This window comes from Arachis hypogaea, chromosome 8 (genome assembly GCF_003086295.3).
Source record: "Arachis hypogaea cultivar Tifrunner chromosome 8, arahy.Tifrunner.gnm2.J5K5, whole genome shotgun sequence".
NCBI classification, from domain to species: domain Eukaryota; kingdom Viridiplantae; phylum Streptophyta; class Magnoliopsida; order Fabales; family Fabaceae; genus Arachis; species Arachis hypogaea.
Genome location: NC_092043.1, coordinates 11462433 through 11483732, shown reverse-complemented (window position 1 = coordinate 11483732; position 21300 = coordinate 11462433). Strand labels below are relative to the sequence as shown.

The 21300-nt window shown below is 32.5% G+C and overlaps 3 protein-coding genes across 6 annotated transcripts; 1 reads left to right on the top strand and 2 right to left on the bottom strand.

The window, feature by feature from the left end:
• Positions 1 to 1158: 1158 nt before the first annotated feature.
• On the top strand, positions 1159 to 3168 carry LOC112706104 (uncharacterized). The gene is made up of 2 exons (XM_025757225.3): positions 1159 to 2217; positions 2291 to 3168. The coding sequence occupies exons 1-2, from the start codon at positions 1509 to 1511 to the stop codon at positions 2944 to 2946; spliced, it is 1365 nt and encodes a 454-aa protein (XP_025613010.1). The 5' UTR covers positions 1159 to 1508; the 3' UTR covers positions 2947 to 3168.
• A 2521-nt stretch (positions 3169 to 5689) lies between these two features.
• Positions 5690 to 11470, bottom strand: LOC112706103 (pentatricopeptide repeat-containing protein At4g08210). 4 transcript variants are annotated; one of them, XM_025757224.3, is made up of 7 exons: positions 11125 to 11470; positions 10659 to 10867; positions 9541 to 9715; positions 6842 to 9138; positions 6579 to 6688; positions 6034 to 6165; positions 5690 to 5933 (listed from the first exon to the last, which is right to left on the bottom strand). In XM_025757224.3, the coding sequence occupies exon 4, from the start codon at positions 9110 to 9112 to the stop codon at positions 7232 to 7234; it is 1881 nt and encodes a 626-aa protein (XP_025613009.1). In that variant the 5' UTR covers positions 9113 to 9138; positions 9541 to 9715; positions 10659 to 10867; positions 11125 to 11470; the 3' UTR covers positions 5690 to 5933; positions 6034 to 6165; positions 6579 to 6688; positions 6842 to 7231. The 4 variants fall into 4 exon arrangements, with proteins under 4 accessions (XP_025613009.1, XP_025613008.1, XP_025613007.1 ...); XM_025757223.3 differs by having other exon boundaries at positions 6842 to 9151; positions 11125 to 11463; XM_025757222.3 differs by having other exon boundaries at positions 6842 to 9349; positions 11125 to 11452.
• Positions 11471 to 16824: 5354 nt separating this feature from the next.
• Positions 16825 to 18597, bottom strand: LOC112706102 (ubiquitin-fold modifier 1). Its single transcript, XM_025757220.2, has 4 exons — positions 18417 to 18597; positions 18228 to 18325; positions 17414 to 17446; positions 16825 to 17065 (listed from the first exon to the last, which is right to left on the bottom strand). Exons 1-4 carry the CDS (start codon positions 18485 to 18487, stop codon positions 16980 to 16982), a joined length of 288 nt encoding a protein of 95 aa, XP_025613005.1. The 5' UTR covers positions 18488 to 18597; the 3' UTR covers positions 16825 to 16979.
• Between the last annotated feature and the right edge of the window lie 2703 nt (positions 18598 to 21300).

The following is a 21300-nucleotide window of genomic DNA, read 5'->3' as shown; positions in this document are numbered from 1 at the left end:
CACGGTATTTTCTAACCGAACAGGTCAATGACTAATCCGTCGTAGATCTGAGCTCCATTTAAGAATCTATCGCTGACCAATGAGTTGCTACATACACAAGGCAGGATTCGAATCTCCGACACTTGTTTAAACAGACGAATAAGCTTATCACTCTACCAACCAAATTGGTTATTTTTTATCTGGTTAAACTGAAGGCAAAGACAACCTAGTCTATGCACAATTAACTTGAGAGATGCATTGGTTCCATTAAAATTTTATGGACAAATATACGTGTATGTTCTAGAGGTAGTTGGGTAACTTGGTTCTCACAATAAATTTCATTGCATTGAGGATCAAAAAGCATTTATAATATCATGGAAATTTGAGCACCAACATGATCCACTTTTTATTGAAACGTGATGGTCTGCTTTAAAATATGAAAAAAATGTACCCTAGTACAGTATATTGCATTCTGACCAAGCAAAATTAGTAATAATAATTATCACCAAGGGGCAAGGTTTTTAATCTTTTATCCCGGTAAAAAAGAAAAAGGAAAAAGGGTATAGTAATAAAATCTTACATCCAAAGTTGGAAATTGAAAGATGGCGTTTTGGAAGAGAAATGGTTGAAAATAAAAGTTAAATTTATGTTTTTGTGCTATTTTTTTTCTCTTCAAAATGATAAACTCAAAATACACTATCAAAATAATAATAATAAAAAACCTTGCTAAGGTACTTTAGTTGGCATTGATGGGTTATTTTTTTTCCTGGTATTATTTAGTATGACAGAACAAGAACTAATATGTCACAAATTTAAATATACTTTTGATACTTAATTAAATAGATGAGTAAACTAACTACTCGATATATTTAAATTAGTTAGTTTTTTTTTATTTTTTGACAGATTAAAAACACTAAAAATTTCGATAGTAAAAATTTTAAATTAAACCTCTAATTCATAAACATTTATTCTTTAAGTGTGTAACTTGATTAATGAGTTATTTCATAATATATATATATATATATATTAAAAGAATTTAAAAGAAGAAAAGGTTTAGAGTTTAACAAACAATCAGAAGTGTGTATTAGTACTTTAATCATTCGTGGGAATTAGTAACCTCTTGAGGCAAAAAAAGATGGTGAGTATGATATTTAACAACTTCTTAATTACAAATAGGACAGCCAAATCATGAAAAGAAGGGGACCAGTAGTAGGCCACATCTCTTTACTTTCCCATTAATTCAAAGAAAAAGAAAAAAAAACTCTTGAATCAAGAAAAAACCAATAGCTAGATACCACATCATGATAGATCATACATTTCTAATATCTCCCAAGAAACAATAACTATAGATTCCTCCAAAGCTTCATAGACCCAACACTTGTGAATAAATATTCTAACACTATAGACAAAACAAAAACAATGCTTCAAATCCCAAGTCCCAATCTGCTGCAATTTCTTCCATGTAAGGCATTAGCCATTATTTGTTAGGCTGAAGTCTCAAGCAGAAAAAGAAGCAAACTTTTTCAACAATGAGCAAACCAAAACCTCTTAAACCAACAGTGACTAAGCATGTAAGCCACCACCACCACCAGAAGCCTCAGAAAACAGAAAAACAACCCTCTTGGGCAGTGGTAAGAGGCTTATTGTCTTGTAAAAATGTCCAGGTCCAGCAGCAAAAGCCGCTGGAAAAATCACAGCCACAGCCACAGCCACAGCCTCAGTCACAGAATCAGGAAAGTACTAATAAAGAAGCAGTGAAGAAGAAACAGCAGGCACAGAGAAAGCTTCAAGAGGAAGAGAGCAACAACAGCAAGAAGTGCAAGAAGATGAAGTGTTCAGGCTCTCTATGCAACAACACCAAGATCACGGCGACGAGGCCGGAGACCGGAACACCGGATATTCACAAGAGAAGGATGATGACATCAATTACCAACAATGATGGTTCTTCAAGCAGATCCATGAAGGCACCTCTGAATGAACTCACCAACAACAATGGTGTTGTTTCTGCATCTTCTTCTTCACTCTCAGCATCTTCTACCTCCTCTGCCGGTGGTTCTTCCTTCAGGGGAATGCCATTCAGAAGACTCTCTGGTTGCTATGAGTGTAGAATGGTGGTAGATCCTGTTCTTGGTTTCACCAGAGACCCTTCTCTTAGAACCACCATTTGTTCATGCCCTGATTGTGGTGAAATCATGAAAGCTGAGAGCTTAGAGCATCATCAAGCTGTTAAACATGCAGGTAAATGAATCAAACTCTTACCAAACACTTCAATTTCTCATACAATCATTAACTCTTCAATTTTCTCTAATAGTTTCTGAGCTTGGACCTGAGGATACAAGCAAGAACATAGTTGAGATCATATTCCATTCAAGCTGGCTAAAGAAGCAGACACCAGTGTGCAAGATTGATCGAATTCTCAAGGTTCATAACACTCAAAGGACTATAGGAAAATTTGAAGAGTACAGAGACTCCATCAAAGCAAAGGCTACAAAGCTCACAAAGAAACATGCTCGTTGCATAGCAGATGGAAATGAGTTACTCAGATTCCATTGCACAACCTTCGCATGCTCACTCGGCCTAAACGGTTCATCCAACCTCTGCAATTCAATACCTCTTTGCAATGTTTGCAGCATAATCAAGCATGGTTTCAAGGTCACAACCGGAGAAGCTGCCAGCGGCATTCTAACCACGGCCACAAGTGGAAGAGCTCATGACATGGCCGGATTGTCGCTGGCCGACGAAGGAAGCGAAAAGAGGGCAATGCTGGTTTGCAGGGTGATAGCAGGGAGAGTTAAGAAGAACAATGCAGAAGGTGGTAATGGTAATAGTAATAGCAGCAGCAGCACCATGGATGAGTATGATTCAGTTGCAGGAGAAGTTGGAGCTTATTCCAACTTGGATGAGTTGTATGTGTCCAATCCAAGAGCTATATTGCCATGCTTTGTTGTAATCTATAGAGGGTTTTGATTTGATTATTATGTCAACTTTCTTTAGATTTATTAGCTGTAATTCCAAGTTTAACATCATCTGCTTGAATTATTATTATTAGCACTTTCTAGGGGAATTAATATATCAGTTTTCCACTGATTTTTGTAACTGTTAGTAGGTATGGTAATAGATGTTAGACTTTATCTATAGTTGTATAATGTATATTATGGCATTTAAATTCACCTTATAATCTTGTCATAACCATGGTTGTATCTATGTAGCAGTAGCTAAGTTTGGTTTGGTTGCTCGCGGTATCCGCTAGTCCGACAGGTCAAAAACTAATCCGTCGTGGATCTAAATTCTATTTAAGAGTCTGTCGTTGGTCAATGAGTTGCTGCATGCCGACACTTGCTTAACTGACCACTTGATCAATCCAAGTTAATTTTTGTTAATAGCTAAGTTTGGTTTAATCCCTAGAACTAAATCTATTAGTAAAGCAATAACCTTACAGCAACTATTAAAGTAAAAACGAAATATGTTGAAATAAAACATTTATTATTATTATTATAGACAAATTTAAAACCAATAAAGATTGGAGGTAGCTAGAAATGCTTGCCCTTACAAATGGGGGACCAAAAAGTATCTAGCTAAATAAATGAAGTAATTTGGCAGTGTTAAATTGCGAAATTACTTTTAAAAAAAAATAAAAAATAAATGAATATAATAAAATAGTGCTTGTTTTCTTGTATAGTTGAATTCACTTAATTAATAGGAAACTCTTCATGACTCTTATAATAGCTCGATACATGTAGCAGCAACCTTTTGGTACTACGGTATTATGATTAACGGAATTGATGTGCATTATTTCATATAATCATAGTTTAGCCATCGTACTAGTACATTGTTTAGCATAGTAACGCGAATTAAGGCAACTTCAATTCGTGCGTGGGACCTAGATTTGTGTGGTTCCTCTTCTAATTTCCATCGAATAAGGAGCCCAGTTGAAACCATCGCTTGACTCTTGTTTTGTACTCATTATAGCATCATTAACGTCCTCCAACCATTATTTGTTCCCCAAAGCTCGCAACTCTCCATGATTTAGCAACAATAACCACCAACATCAAGAGAAATATTAATATTGATACTTAAGCGCAAGTCTAAATTTCCCACTAATCAACAAGACAACAAGAAGAAACAAATCACTAAGAACTAGTGAAATATAGTGTTATTTATTTGTGGACACACCCCATTAGAGGTCGTGGTCGGATATCGAAACCCATGACTAGTCTGTGCAATACAAATAGCTAAAAAACAGAAAGTATTATGCATGTATATCATGTGTGAGATAAGATATGACTATTTTTAATCATTTCTTATTAAGCAAGAATGTTATACTCTTATGTTAATTAAATAAATCGTAATTCTTTATTTGTTATATTTTATATTAATCATTCACATGTAAAAAGATAATCAGCTAACTAGGCTAACCAGTTTTTTAGTAAGATTTAAAAAAAAATAAAGTTCACAGCTCTTAATTTGTTTGTTAGCTCTAATTGCAGGACATTTTCTTAAGAGTGTTATACTCGTTACTTTTTTCAAAGCGTATTAATATTAGCTATAAAATATTGACTCAATATTTAAATATAACATTTTTCTAATAAGAAAATATGGATAAATAATAAAAATAATCTCTAAAAGCTCATTCACGAGTCAATTTGATTTTTAAAAGATCTAACCACTCAAATTGCCCTTGAAAGATACATCGTGAATGGTCCTTCCATTAGTATCTTTAGGGAACCAATTTGATATAGCAAACTTTTCTAAAATAAAGAAGTTAATAACTTGAGAAAGCGGAAATTAAATATTCTTTAAATCACGACAATAAAACTCATACATGATAAAAATTACAAATTCAATAGTGATTGAGATCAACCTTTTACTTTATTATTTTACAATTTGTCTCGCTTTTCAAAAATCCACACCCCCCCCCCCCCCCAACACACCAAAAAAATAAATTTTTCCTTGACTTTACCATTAAGATATTCTGAACCTCATTATAGCTAACCAAATATGGCGCGAAAAGGGCGGGCAGAAAAAATTGTGGCGTGGGAGTTTCGCGGTAACTTTTGCAGTTTGTGCTTTGCAGTTATTGGAAGCTGTGAAGGGAACACATTATCACAACAACTTGACATGTCATGCTTGTGACTGAAGACCGAAACAAAATGGAAGGCTCTTTTAAAGGAGAAAGGAAAGTCAGACTCAGAAACATGAAGCCTGTGCCTTAAGACATGGTGAGAGTAATGATTGATACAGAAAAAAAAAATCATAAACTTGGTCAAGGGAATAAAAATTCCGTGGGAAGACTTCAAGAAATAAATTCCATACAAGGCACTGCCACTAGCATGCATGGTAGAGACATTACAATAGCACATCATAGCAATGAGTCGGCCTTATGCAGAGCAGCCACTGTGATGAATTGTGAGGTGGGGTTCACTTGTGGGGTCTACCATGTTCATTGTTTTTGCTATGTGGTGATAATTGCTCTGCCCATGTTTGGACAGGGCATAACCTAATTGTTTTAGGACCACTTTTGTGTTGTTCTTACCTATGTTCTTCTAGGGTTCATGTTCTTCCAGCTCTATGTACTAGGTTTTCTCATTTGGGTATAATTTAAGGAATAGGAATCTTGCATTATTGCTAGCTAGCAATTTGCCATGGTGTCAGAATGGAATTCTGTAGTAGAATTTTGCTGACTAATTTTTTTAAGGATTCTGGTTAAGAATTTTAATAGTAGAAGTTAAATTTCATTTATTTCAATGAAAGTTTTCAATTTAGAAATTAACCAGTGGTTTTAAAGCATCAGTTGGTAAAAACGTAACAAGAAAATGAAAGAAAAAGAAGTGTATAGTGGGCTTTCACCCTTTTTATATTGCTGTATTCAATATTATGGCTTTGGCTTGGAAGAAAGACCTGAGATTATGCCTGGATGCAGCTTCATAATGTCCAAACCCCGGCATAAAATGACCCTACAAAACAAAGACATGGAATGTAGTATAATATAAATGCTTTTGCATTTTAATAATTGTTGGAGAGTCAAATGATGAGCAAGGTGATATCCTTGATTACCTTGGGGGATGGGCTCTGACCACGTAACCAAAATCCTCTCTGATCTGAGATCACAATCAATGGTGGACATGGCTCAAGAGATGTTTGTATCTGCCCCAACAAACTCTCAATGCTGCTTTGTGGTGTCTTAATCTATTCTCCACCATGGGTAATGAGAACGGAACCAATAAGGACATAAAAATAAGGAGGTGGTGTTTTGTCAAACAAGATATATTCATGTTCAATCATTCTAGATTTGTTATACATATCCAATAGGTAATGGGCTAAAGAAAAAGTGAAAAAGTTCAGTAAACCAATATTTTTTTTTATAAAAATTACTATAAAAAGACAGATAAAGACATAAAGTTCAGAGATAGGAACCAAAAAATGTGAAAACCTAAAGTTATTTTGGTATAAAATGTCCCAGGTATTATCTTGCTATGCATCAAACCTAGCAGTAACCAATTGTAAAGCCCATCTAGTAATATATCTAGATAGAGGTTTCAACAAAGAAAGTAAAAAGAACCATAGCACTTAATGACAAAAATGAGGAAGGCCAATCTTACCACATGCTCAATCTCATCAGATGGAAGCTTTTCAATGATATGCTGAAAATGTCAAGCTGATCAACCATGTTAAAATAAAAGTGGAGACTTGATGACTTCTGTAAAAAGCCCTGAATACAATAAAAAAAAGAAGGAAAAGTTTGTTTAATACAACATTATAATACAAGAGCTGATTCTGGTGTGAGTAACCCAAAACTGGAACTGATATTTGAAAGCTAGAAGTTGAATCCGCTATTACTATTAAGAATAATTTAAGTTTTTACCTTTTTCATATTTCATTGGGGGATGCAATCACTTGATGCATGAGGCCTTGTGGAAATAGCAGGTATTACAATCTTATCAGAGGGAACTGCTGCATTCAGCGCATCAACTCATGCATTTTTAAAGTGCAGTATCTGCTACAACAACAAACACCAACAACAAAGCCTATCCCACTAGGTGGTAATATCTGCTACCTGCTGCCATTTAAAATGTGATATATGCTTTTTACCTTCTCATTGAACTATTGCAGTCTCCAAATTATAAATATAGACTGGCTTTGATGGTCCAGACTAGCTATTAAACTAGAACAGTCGGCAATGCATCTTGAAAAATCACACACTATGAACCCGGGGGAAGCTAGCTGAACAAAGCCATTAATAAAACCAGCATTGTCAACTTGAGATCTCAATCCAGCTTTTACCAGCTCCTTTTAAGCCTACTTTTTTCAAGGCTTCCCTTGCTTCGCTTAAACTATCCCACATTCCAAGAGTTGCATAAACGTTTGACAGCATTACATATACAGAAGCATCTTCTGGAAATGTAGCACGAAGATGCTCAGCAACAACATTAGCAAGATACTGGTTCTTGTGAGTTCCACAAGCGCCAAGCAAGGAGAACCATATCGTCTTGTCAGGCTTAAATGGCATGTCACTAATCAATTTTAGTGCTTCTTCGAAGCGTCCTGCTTGACCAAGTAGATCAACCATACAACTGTAATGCTCTAGGCACCTTTTCAATCCATGGTCTGTTTCAACAGAATCAAATATGGCCCATGCCTCTTCAACTAGGCCACCATGCCTACAAGCCGTAAGAGCACCTAGAATGGTGATTTCATTTGGCTTTTCACCAGATTCTATCATCTCATGCAGAAGATTGATTGCCTCGTCTACTCTTCCATTTTGTGCACATCCAACAATAATCCCTGTCCAACACATAGTGTCTCTTTCTGAAAGACAGCCAAACAACGCTAAGGCATCCTCAATGTCACCACATTTTGAGTACATATCAATAAGAGCAGTTGCAATAACTCCCTCTGATTCATATCCCTTTTTAAGACAGTTAGCATGAATTTGCTTTCCAATTCTCTCAGATGCCAAGGTTGAACAAACTTTAAGAACAACTGTAAGGATAAAATGGTCAATCTCAAGATCCATACGAGTCATATTCATAAAGAGGGATAAAGCCAATGAATTTAAGCCAGATCTAGCACAAGCAGCAATCACACTGGACCAAGCCACAACATCTTTTTCTGGCAACTTTTCAAACAATCTCAAAGCAATATTAATATTCCCCTGGTTCGCATAAAGATCAATAAGAATGCTTCCAATAACGCAATCTAACTCATAGCCACTTGTGATGACCAAACTATGCACCTGAGATACCAACCTCAAGTTCTGGAAGTACATACAAACCTTTAAAGCAATACTAAAGGTATAAGAATCGAAATATGCACCAGTTTTATGGATATGTGCAATCAGACTAAGAGCCTTTCCATAATCCCCATTGACAACATACCCAGAAAGCATACAATTCCAAATTGCCAAGCTTTCGACAACAAAAGAATTGTCGAAGAACTGATCAAAGATCAACATTGCTTCATCCAATAACTTGCAATTGGAATACATATCAATCAACGCTGATATACAGTAACTGCAAGACTCAAACCCTGACTTGATAACATAACAATGAATTTGTTTCCCCGTTGCTATTTCACCAACCTGACCACAAATTTTGAGAGCGCGTGGGAATGTGAACTCATCTAGTTTAAAGCCTAGCACGTGCATCCTAGCAACAAACTGTAATGCATGGGGGCTTCCAGTACTTGCTAGACCAGCAACGATGCTATTCCAAGAAACAATATCACGTTCCGGCATTTGATCAAACAGCTTCAGAGCATCGCCCACCAAGCCACTTTTAGCATGACCCAGAATGAGCGTGTTCCATGAAGTCGAATTCTTAAGTGGGGTCTCATAAAAAACTTGCTTTGCATCCTTCAAGCTCCCACATTTGACATACATGTCCAAAAGTGCATTCATCAGAACAGTGTCAAATTCCATTTTTGCCTGAGCTACATGCTGGTGAACAAACCTACCCAGTTCAACATCACCCACTAGACCACACGCCTTGAGAACCGCAGAGTACAAGAACCCATTGGGCTCCTCTGTTTCAGATTGCAGCATCTGATTGTAAAGCGAAAGGGCCACGTGGGGACTCCCAGAATTGGTGTATGCAGAGAGCATTGTGGTCCAAGTAACGATGTTTCTGTGAGGCATTTCGTCAAACAGGTTTCGCGCATCATCTACATGGAGACACTTTGCATAGACAGAGATCATGTTGTTTACGGGGAAAACATGATTCAGAAAGCCAAGTTTTATGATGCAAGAGTGAAGTGATTTGGCGTGTTTGATAGATTGAAAGATCCCACAAGAGCGCAGAGCTAATTGGATTCTGTTTATATCCATTTTTCTTTAAATGCATCGATGTTCTATACTCAATCCACCACTTTTATACTTGCAAAAGCAAATAGAGAATGAATTGAAAACCTCTGATTCAACTAAGTGAATGTCAAGAATAATGGTCAAAGAATGTTTAACTTCATGTGCTAATAAAACGTGAGTATGAAATAGATGCTCCAAAAGCAAGATAGTGAGGTTGGCAATCGTATTAATAATATGGTAAAAGTGGGAGATAAGAGATTTACCTATAAAGCTAAGATGCAAAATACTAAATGGAACAGAGAACTAGCTATTTTTAGGAGCTCCTTAAGATGTGTCACTTTGAACCATAGTTATCAGAACCAAACCAATAATTGATCCAGTTGTCCGGGTCATCGAGTCAGTGGTTCAACCGGTGGGACACTAATTAACCTGGTTGACCTGGTCATAATTAAATAAAAATATCAAATTATAAAAATAAAATTAAAAACAAAAGTTAAAACTTAAAATGCATGGCTTCACAAACATATTAATAACAATCAAGTATCAATTCTTAGACATAACTAATGATTCAAAAAGAGATAATAAACTAGTCATTAGTAGTTTAGTACAAAATACTTTCTCAATTTAAATGAACAAGAGACACAATCAGTAAATCAAATCCAATCAAATCCAAGAGGTGATCTTAAAGTCAGCATCTATATCTTCATTGGACAAATTTGAAGCTTGACCAACATTTCCTTCATTTTGATTTGCATCTATATTTATCAAGGTTGCAAGAACCGAACCGGTCAATGAACCAGTAAAGTGATTGGTTTAATGGTTCAGAGGTTCAACCGGAGTTCAACTGGGATTCAACCGGTTTAATTAAATATAAATTAAAATTATTAAAAATTTAATATATAATTTTAAATATTTAAATTTAATGATTTTTAAGTCGATAAAATTTAAAATTTTAAAATTTTACCTAATAAATTATCTATAATTTATCATTAAAAGTTCACAAACATCTTCAAATATAAAAATTTATAACTAATAAAAATCAAAATGCGCATAAATGACAAATTGGAATAAGAAAAATCAGCATAAACAACTCAATCAGAAAAATCAGAGAAAAATTCCAACATAAACAATGGGGTGAAGCTCTGCACCATCAACAACTCACATCAGAAAAATAAACAACCAGAATCAACAAATCAAAAAAATCAGCATAAACAATTCAAAATCAAAATCATAGCACAAACAACTCAGAATTGATTCCAGCATAAACAATTTGGCGCATTGAGTTGAATTGAATCAAGTCAGTCCATGTTTATTGCTTAATAACTTTCTGTTATTGTAAGTGTTACTCTCATTCATCAATGCAGTTTATTTTATTGTTTACCTCAACTTGGTGAGTCTACTTTTTGTCCATATGATTATCCCCAATGGCTATCTCTATCAGTACTGCATAATCTAATGCCAGCAGGCACCACCAATTCATGTTGAGATATGATTCTTGAGCCTGGAAACTTTGCCATAGATGATTCCTGGATCAATGATGGCTGCCCCAAAATCCGATTTATATAGCCCCATGTAACTTTAGTACCTTCTCTGTAAACAAAGAAATCACAATGAAATATAATCAAATGTCATTTTCAACATATTCCTATATTCTGATAAATATAACCATGTGTCAGTGTGCCACAAATAACCAAAGTGGGAACAAAAATCAAGTGCAAAAATAAAAAGAACATAGTACCTAGTTGTATATACTCCTGCAGCTAATGCAGTACCTAGTTGTATATAGCACCAATTTTTTGTTTCATAATCTGATCTAATTCCCAAAAGGTTTGTTAACAGTTGCATACCTTCAATATGACCAAAGGTTGTGTTGATCGCAGCAAGCCATTTATCTCTTTCACCCTGTTCTATAAGCATTCTCCTTTTATGATCCTCAGTCAATTGCTTCATGCGCTTGACCTTCAGCCTCTGCCATTGCTTTAACTCTAATAGTTTCTCTTTCTATCTCAGCACGCTCTCTCTCGGTCTGACGCTGTGGTGGCTGCGGGCTCGCGATTTGGGGAGCTAGGGTTCTTCTTTCAATTTCAAAATTTCACTTCAATTTCAGAGAGGAGGGGAGAGGAGTGTGGGAGTGGGACTGGGACTGGGACTGGGTTACGGGCTTATGCCGTTGGGGTTGGGGATTCAGGGTTCTTTTTTATTTTTTATTTTTTAAAGTCAAAACGGCACCGGAGGAGTTATCATCAAACCGGAAACCCTTCAAAAAACCGGTCGGATCTAACGGTTTACCGGTTAATAACTGATCGACCGGTTTTGTAATCGATTTTTTGTCAAACGGTTTATGAGACTAATCAAACCAGCCTAATAATCGGTTTTCAATTAATCCAATTAAATCGACCGTTTCGGTTCGATTTTCAGAACTATGATATTTATATTGATGTATTTTTCAAAAATCAATACCAAGAATAATTCATAATAGCAACTGAGTTGTGATGAAAACATTTTTAAAATTCTAGCAAAAAAAAAATCTGAGTTGCAGAGAGCATGAACTTCATTTTCAACAACAAATTCAATTATGATCATTTTCAGCAATAAAAGATTTAACTCAAAAGATTATTTACAGATTTACAGTAACAAAAAATTTAACTAATTTCAGCAAGACAATAGATTCAAGTTTCAGTGATAAACTGTGATAATCAATAACAAATTCAATTCATTAGTGATTTTTAAAAAAAAATAGTTCAATGATATTTTCAGCAACAAATTAAACTTTTAGTAACAAAATCAAGGTATAATGATGAATTACAACAACAAAAAATTTAGCAAATATGCTTTAAAAAGCAACAAAAAATTTAACTAAAATGATTATTTAAACAAGACAGCAACAATCCAATGTTTAGTAATGATAATCAGCAAAAATTCAACTCAGTGATATTTTCTAACAACAAAAAAATAAGCTTAGTGATATGTTCAACAACAAATTCAGCTCATTAATAATTTTCAAGAACAAATTCAACTATGATAATTTTCAGCAACAAAAACTTTAGCTCCAAATATGATTGACAGTAGGAAAAAATTTGGCTAAGTCATTATTTCAGCACTACAGTAACAAAGTCAACCACCAATGATGATAATCAGCAACAAGTGATACTTTTCAGGAAAAAGAAATAAAAAACAGCTCAGTGATATTTTCAACAACAACTTCAACTTTTAGCAACAAATTCAAGGTGTAGTGATGCTTTACAGTAACGAAAAGCAGGGCAATTGTTGGAACTCACCTGCCCAGGGGACCAACTGATGGTGAAGGAAGTTGAGCAATCGAGCCGAAGCAAGAAGACGGCAATGACCACCAGCCGAGGGAGCAGATGCTGGTTCCGTCTGCTTCTGCTTCCGACGACTGACGACACGGAGCACGACGATGAGCTTGAGTGCGAGACAGTGAGTGAGTGACTGAGACCAGTGGTAAGAGTGGTGACTCGAGAGAAGAGAGATCGAGGGCCAAGGCATTCACTTGAAACGACGACGTTTTCTTTTTTTTTAATTAAGCATGACCCGATCCAGATTATATAAACCATCCGGGTCACCGAATTTGTTAAAACCAATGTTTTGAAAATCAGATAGAACTGGTCGTTCCGACCGGTTCAATCTGGAACCGAAGATATAAACGGTTTGGTCTGATGTCTAAAACTGGAAATTATAAAACCGAATGTTAATTGCTGAACCGGACAGAAACCGGCCGGTCGAACCGGAACTGGAACCGGCCGGTTTGGATAAACCGATGCAGTTTCGCGCTTAACGGGGAGAAACAAAACGCGCTTCTCCATCTCCTTATTCCTTCGAGCAGAACACGCCCTGCCTCAACCCGGGAAAAACCTACCCGCCACCACCGCCGCAGGGAGTAGCCATGTTTGCCGCCGTCCGTCGCAGTCAGGGCTTGTCTCCTCGAGTCTTCATGCGTCACAGTCAGGGGAGTTCTCCAAGTTTTCGATCTGTTTGCATTCACCAGTCGCAGGCGCACCGCTTCTTCCTCGAGCTCGGCGGCCGTCGTGTTGTCGCCGTTGTTTGTCGCCATCTGTCGCAGTCAGGGGTTTGTCTCCTCGAGTCTTCGTTCATCGCAGTCAGGGGAGTTCTCCAAGTCCTTCCCGATAGTGACCTTCATCACAGTAACATGTTCATCTGAAATGTTTGTTTTACGGTTTGAAATGTCAAAGTGATGCGAAAAGTGGGTGTGGAGGTTGTGGGGTTGGGAGCCCTAAAGTTCACTGGATTCCTTAGAGAACAAATGCAACATAATAACATGAGTTTTGAATCAATGTACACTGTTCGAATGCTGAAACAGGTACTAAACTACTAAAACCATTCCTTTTTGTTTTTGCTTGAATTTTAGAAGAAAGAGCAATGTAATGTATTCCTATTTATGATTCCATAAGATCAAGGTTAAATTAACAATTCAGGTGGAGTTGAGTTTTGTTTATGAGTAATTAAATGCACGAAATAGAAATAGGATTGCTAATTTCTCTTGTGACTTTCATTATTCTTTTTCCCTTGTTATGGTGCTGTTTTGTTATGGCAGTGTGATTCTACGATCATTGATCAGTGTTTTGAATTTGGAATTTGTGATTAGTGACTTGTTAAGTTGTTGTTGTTGCTGAATGCTAAAAATGGAAATCAAATCAAATCAAATGCTGGTTGTTGTTATGTTATATTTTCTTATTCGATGACTACTTGTTATGTTGATACCTGTAGAGAACACTTTCCTAACAAGTCCATGCATGCCACATTATGATAATGGAACTGTTGAAATGAATATTCATTTGAAACCTCAACTTGGAAACTACACTAGATCCCGTTTATGGCTTACTCAACAAGAAGAATCTGTTGCTAAGAGAGCTCTCTTACAACAGATGAACACAACGCTGCCTAAGATTAAACCGAAAAAGTCATCTTGCAAGGTTCAGGTTCATGTTCAGTTAGCATAATACCACAGAATGATCAGCATTTTCTAACTGAACTAGCTCAACATTCTTTTGAAATTGATAATCCTTTATCTCCTGACATTTTCCTTCAAAGTCAAAATTGGAGTCAAAATTTAATATTTAGATATTTCTTTTTACTATTTAACTTTTGAGTTTATATTTTGATAAGATCATATGGATTTGGTTGATGATATTTTGTGCCGTGTTTTAAATTTGGAAGATATTTTAGGATGTTTATTTATAATTTATTTATTATTTTATTCTAAAACGGTTTTTTTGGTTGAACCACCAGTTAGACTGGTTGGACCAATAAACCAGTAAACCAATAACTAGAGCGGTTTGATGACCGATCCGATTCTCAGAACCTTAGTTAAAACCCGTGCGGGTTGACCTGTTTTTTACGTATAAAAAATCAATGAGACAGAAAAACAAGTAAAAAAATAAAATGATTATATAAATGAAACACAAACTTGCAATCAATCCATATACATATAGACACAACAAAAAAAAAAATCATATATATGTATTTAGAAGATCTGGTTTTTGTGAAGAAGCAAATGGTTGAAGTTTGGCATAGAAGGTCTATGGACATCAAGAAATGAAGAAGGTCAAGAAACTTGAATTGTAGCAATGCACTGCGCCTAAAGTTACTAAATTCAGTTCAGTTACATGATGTGCAAAGAAAATTTCATACTAAAATACAAAACTTCAAGTTCAACGCATCAATTTGTATAAAATTTTACGTCTAAAAATGTACACTCAAAGCAGGTGTTAAAAAGGATAGATATCCTATAATTAACTTCTCCTTGCATTACTAAAGAATACTGATGCACCCTATATCAATTTTAGAATTATTTTGATATGCTTCTAAATGTTAAATACCTTGGTCACATACTAGGAAAATTTTAACCTTGAAATTTAAATTTTATATGAAGAAATAATTAAGTTTGTCTTTTAGGTAGCGTTTGTTCTCGGAGACAGGACACGGACAGCACATTCTTAAAAAGCATTTGGAAGCAAAGACATGGACACTGAACATATTGTTTCCGGGACAGTTTTTTATACTTTTGTGTCCACTCTTTTACCAAGGACAATGATGGACACGGGATTTGGAAGAGGGATACGGACTGTTTTTATGAATTTTTTTCTTTTTTGTCCATGGTGCTATTTTTTATTATTCCACTGTTACCCCTTCTTATTTTTCCTATTTTGCGTTGTTCTCATAAAGTACTTTTTTTACTCCATGCTCTTTTTCTATCTCTATGTTCTTTTTCTTTCTCTTTTTTTTCTCAGATACTCTCTCATTTTTATAAAAAATTTTATTGGACTGGATAATTTCTTTTTTCTTATCATTCTTATTTCAACATCATTTTAACCTTATATTATATTATTTGATTTATAATAAAAATAATAACAAAAATAATTAATCGGAGACTTTTAAAAGATAAATATTATAAAGGTAAAATTGATATTTTAAAATGCTAAAAAAAATTTATAAATTGTAATTGATTTTATATAATTTAAAGAAAAATTAATTTTTTGGAAAGAAAAATAAAATTTTAGATAAAAAAAAATTAATTTTCTAAATAGATTTTTATGTGCAAAAATTAATTTTTTTTCATTTAAAAATGGATTTTTTTAAAAACTGATTTTGTATTTAAAATTAATTTGGCTTATTAACCTAAATAAAATTTTTTATTAATCAAATTCAGATTTTTTTTGTTAATATTAACCATATGTATTCCTACATATTAATAATAAATTTTAAGAAAATAATTATATTTATAAATTTTATTTTAATATAAATACTATTATATAATTTTTTATTAAAATTTTTTACTGTTTCAAATATTTTTTTTAAATTCCCACGGTCTGTACTCTTACGTACTCTCATTATTTATTAAATTAGTTTATATAAAAAATTTGGAATCACATGGTTATTTTAGTCATTTTATATAATATTTTAATTTTATCCATGTGTATCCAAACATAATACTGGACATTACATTAGTGTCCTATCTATCGTATCCAAACACGATACACAAAACATAATTTTTAATGTCTCTGTCCTATTGTCTTTGTCTCAATGTCCTGTTCAATGTCCTGTCATGTGGCATTGTGGCAACACAACCTGAATTCGTAGGTATCCAAATCGCTTCTATCCGGTCAAGACAATAATTACCCAGACTAGTGCAGGTCGAGTTTTAGTCGAAATGGGTGCTTGAGCAAGACAAGCTTTATTTGGCTCAATATATATAACCTAATATACATCAATACATTTAATATAATATAGATGTTGAATCACTCATATTTTAATTTAATTTATGTTCAAAACCTAGAGATGAACACGACATCCCTTTATGAAGAATATGTATGTATATGAGCTCCCACTTCCCACAAGCCTACTAACTACCGGTGATACATCATACATCAACATTCTATTAAAGATCGGATTTAACCAAATTTGCTCTGAGTTATGGTTTCACCTGGAGAAGAAGGGGCTTGGAGGTTTCCCAAAGGAAAAGCTACCTCAAATTAAAGCACAGCAGTATAATAATTAACTACAAAAAATCTCCCAAAAACTTATTTCATTATTCAAATAAACTTATGAGTTAAAGATACCCTTTGATCCCAATCTATGAGATCAGTAACACTGGTACTTAATATTTTTAACTATCAGACTACAATAGTACAGGTATATATAAATAAAATGGTTTGATATCCGCTCACACACCCCGTAACATGCAAGAAGCACCAACTCTATCACGGGGAATCAGGCGCAGTTCTGATCCATGCTTAAGAAAGACATTCCCTGGAAAAGAAATTTACAATGTGTCAAATGAAATGTAACTACTATAATCAACTTTTATATGGTATTAAATAATCTTTATTCAATTTCATGATATAATCCTTCTATAAGAACCCATAGTCGCAAACCCGAGCCATGTGAATCAAGCAGTTTCAAGATATATATTCAGCTAAATCAGAATAGATCACCCCAAATGTTTGAGTGACATTTTTTCCTTTTCCACATGCTTATTTTTAAGCAGCGTTTCAAAATGAAGAAAGATAATGTTAAGCCAAATTTCAAGTGAAAGATGATGCAGTTCTTTGGTCACAGCCTCAAATTAAAAGAAATAAATGTAAAGCATTGGCATACCTGCACTCTGCTGAGGGTTTATGCCAACACCATCTGCATGCATAAAAAGTAATATAAGAAATGCAGGAAAACAAGATGGAAATTACTATAAGAATAACATAAAAGTAATACCAAGTCTGAATTCACAAAAGTACTCTTAAATCTGGTGGTTTCACAATCATAGGGTCCATGTTAGTATTGGTACTGGTAGTGGTAGCTTATGTTTGACATATTGCTTTTTTCCTTCTTGATCAACAAAAATTAGAATTTTCAAGTGACAAAAGAACACCTAATCACCTATGATGGGCTGAACAATTTAATCAGTAGATGAGATATTTTCTAAATCTCAATTATGTAATTAGTCAAATTAGCATCTAAAGCTTCTATCTTTTGGAAGGGAGAAGATCCCCTGTAATTTAAGATCTAAATATATAATAATTGGGCAAACAAAACAAATGACCATCAAATTTCTAGGAATTGTGCAAACTTTGATAATAATAATAATAACCAGCATCAGAGTTTAGAGCATGCGATAAATCCGAAAACCCTAAGTGCACTTCATTGCATCCAATATATCAAATTAATCGCGTTATTAATTAATTCCATTCATCAAAAGTTAGAATATAAATAATTGACCGAAAAAAATGTCCAAGGAAATTAGTATTCAGCATTCAGTATACAATCAAACCACAATTTGCAAGTTAGAAAAGCGCGATATATAACCGCCAAAAACCCTAAACTTGAGAAACCAAATTAATAATCAAATAACGGAAGCTAAACGATAAACGAATAAATAAATCAACAAAAAGAAAAGCTTGATCTGCTGGAACATTACCATTGGTGATGATAGCGCTGGTCTGCGGAGGGACTTTGAATTCTTCGGCAGCGAATTTGAGAACGGCAGTGAAAGGTGCAGCCTCTGGAACGCTAAACCTGAAATAATTTCGGACAACAATTAAAATAATTTGTTAACCAAAAAAAAAAAAAAAGAAGAAGAAGAGATGAGATTCAAAAAGATACATACACTTTGAAGGGAAGCTTGGGATCAGAAGTGAGTGTCACCTTGAACGACACCTTTCCGCCACCACCCGCCATCTTTGTTTCCTTCACGATTCTTCTGTGCTTACTTCTATTCTTTCTTCTGCGTTTCTCCGAAGCTATTCTTTCTTCTATTCTTTGGGCTTAGGTGAGTTTATAATAAAGATTTTTTTTTAGTTATCTTTTGTAAAAAAGTTTATAAAAAAGTAAAATTAATTTTATATTTTGATATTTTATATAATAAGATTTTTTTTCGTGATTATATAATAAATTTTTTTTATTTATTAATTATATTTATATATAATAATATAAAAATATTTTTTTATTTATTACATAAAAAATATTTTTTATAATAAAAAATATTTTTTAAAAAAATATATAAATTATAATTTTTTAAAAAATTTATTTTTTTAATATTTTTATTTTTATTATTAAAAATTTATCAAACACACTAAAAAATTTTAAAAATATATTTTTTTTATCAAAATAATAACACACAAACAAACACTTTGTATATTTTTGGTAAATTTTCTTTCTTTTATTCTATTTGGGCCGTACTGGGAATTTGATATTGGGCTATAGTGGTTGGACCAACTTTTTTTTGTTGCAATTGATATTTGAAACACTCTAAACCTAGAAATATTCAAGTCCAAAAAAAATTTCTTAGATAATATTTAAAAAAAATATTTTCAGTAACTAAATATATTATTATTATTATTATTATTATTATTATTATTATTATATCGGTTAAATAACCAAATGTTAATTAAAGAGATTACATATATTGTGATAACAAGAAAATTAATATAAAATTCATGTATTGTACCAAAAAAATTAGAAAAGGTTACCTTTTTATGTTGAATGACTGCTAGCATATAATGAAATAATTGTAGAAAATTTGAATCTTACTATTAGATAGATATATATTTATACGTAAGACAAAATCAGTTGGTGATAATTAATTAATTAATTAATCAATTAATAATAAAGGGTTTCTATTTGTTTAAGAATGATTGAAGCACGAAGGTATATAAGGATAATTTACATTAATAAATTGAATCGGGTTAAAAACTTAAAATTTAATTTAATTTAATTTAATATTATCTAATTTAAATTTAAATATAAAATATATTAAAATTGAAAACAATTTGCATTAGATTAGATTGTACTGAATTAAATTAAATTTTAGGTTTAACTTTTAAAATTATCTAATCTCATTCAAACAAATCATTTTTCTTTTTATAATTAAATGTATATATCATTTATATATTTTTATTTTATGATGTGATCCTGTTAAATTTAAAAAAAAAAAGAAAAATAATAAGAATAAAAGGTAGATAAATATTATTTAAAAGAAAAATATAAAAAAAATTTTACTTATAAAAATTGAACGGATGATGTATATTTTTTATTTTTTAATTGTTGTTTAGAAAAATTATTAAGATATTATATTATTATGTTAAGTTTTAGGTGTATTCAATTTAAATTAACTATTATAATTTACATAAACTCATTATTATTAGAAGAAGTGCATATTCTATTTTATAATAGATAATAAAAAAATTGATAATTTGATATAATATTTTATCTAAAATAGATACAATAAATAAAAATTTTATGTCAACTACTCATGTATATATAAAAAAAAAAAATTTCAACGTTTTGGAAAAACTAATAACAAATAAATAAGAATAATAATAACAATTAGAAATATTATTCTTATTAATATATATATTTTTTATTCAATTTTTATAAGTAAAAAGAATAAAATCACTAATATTTTTTTTAATTTTTATATAACAAATTTAATTAATATATATATAAACTAAAATAAATCTTAAACGATCTCTAACCATTATAACAAATATTTAACCAAATTGCATATTTATGACTGTATACACAATGTAGATAAAGTCATAACGTTTATATTATTTGTTGAAATGAAATATTGTTTCCACTTTACCGAATTTCAAAGTGTTATCATTTAATCTTAATTTTCATAGAAGTACAAACTTGAAAGGACCAAATAAATACGTATAAATTGAGGGGATGTTTTATAAAGACGCGGAAAACGTCCTTTTGTAAAAACGTTTACGTGTCACATTATTATTGGACGTATTAATAAATTGGTTATTTTTTTAATTTTTTAATAAACTAAAATAAAATTAATTTTTTTTATAACAATAATAATAAACTCAATTTTTTTAAGAATTTAATTGTATTTTTAAATTTTTAGAAATTTAAATATCTACAAATTAAAAAGTTAGAGATATATTTATCTTTTTATCAAAAAAATTAAAAATATTCGATTTAGATTATTTAATTCGATCGAATTAAATCGGATATAATAATTATAATGTAAATAATTAGATTTATTATTGTTGCTATAATAAATTGAGTTTGTTCTGATTTATTAAAAAATAAATTATTAACCGATTTAATAAAGATGTCAAATAATAGCATAACACATATAAATATCTTTAAAAAAAGACATTTTTAGTATCTTTATTCAAGTAATTTTATAAATTGGAAGTAAAAAAATAAAAATAATTTAAATTTGACAATAGTATGAACTTACTCAAGCAGATGAGTCTCTAATACGTGTGGGCTTGTAAGTGTTTTTCTAAGAGCAAAGTTCAAACCATTTTTCAATCTTTCACCCTTCCGTTTATAAAAAATGTGTCCAATGTATGCTTGACGCGTATCAACGATTACCTCATTGCAAACCCATCAAGGAAAAAATACATTCTTTAATAATAAAATTTAATTTTTGAATCACATACATCATTAGGACACATTCCTTAAGAAAATACATGTCTCACTGGCCATAAATTCAAACAGCCACAAGGCCCCTCTAACAGTAATAGACA

What these genes read in the sequence shown, in the direction of transcription:
- LOC112706104 (XM_025757225.3), top strand. Translation starts at nt 1,509, where the DNA reads ATGAGCAAACCAAAACCTCTTAAACCAACAGTGACTAAGCATGTAAGC. An exon ending in TCAAGCTGTTAAACATGCAG is followed by an intron (nt 2,218 to 2,290) that starts GTAAATGAATCA and finishes TTTCTCTAATAG; the next exon opens with TTTCTGAGCTTGGACCTGAG.
- LOC112706103 (XM_025757221.3), bottom strand. Translation starts at nt 9,301, where the DNA reads ATGGATATAAACAGAATCCAATTAGCTCTGCGCTCTTGTGGGATCTTT.
- LOC112706102 (XM_025757220.2), bottom strand. Translation starts at nt 18,487, where the DNA reads ATGGCGGGTGGTGGCGGAAAGGTGTCGTTCAAGGTGACACTCACTTCT. An exon ending in CCCAAGCTTCCCTTCAAAGT is followed by an intron (nt 18,326 to 18,416) that starts GTATGTATCTTT and finishes AAATTATTTCAG; the next exon opens with GTTTAGCGTTCCAGAGGCTG. An exon ending in AAACCCTCAGCAGAGTGCAG is followed by an intron (nt 17,066 to 17,413) that starts GTATGCCAATGC and finishes TTTCTTTTCCAG; the next exon opens with GGAATGTCTTTCTTAAGCAT.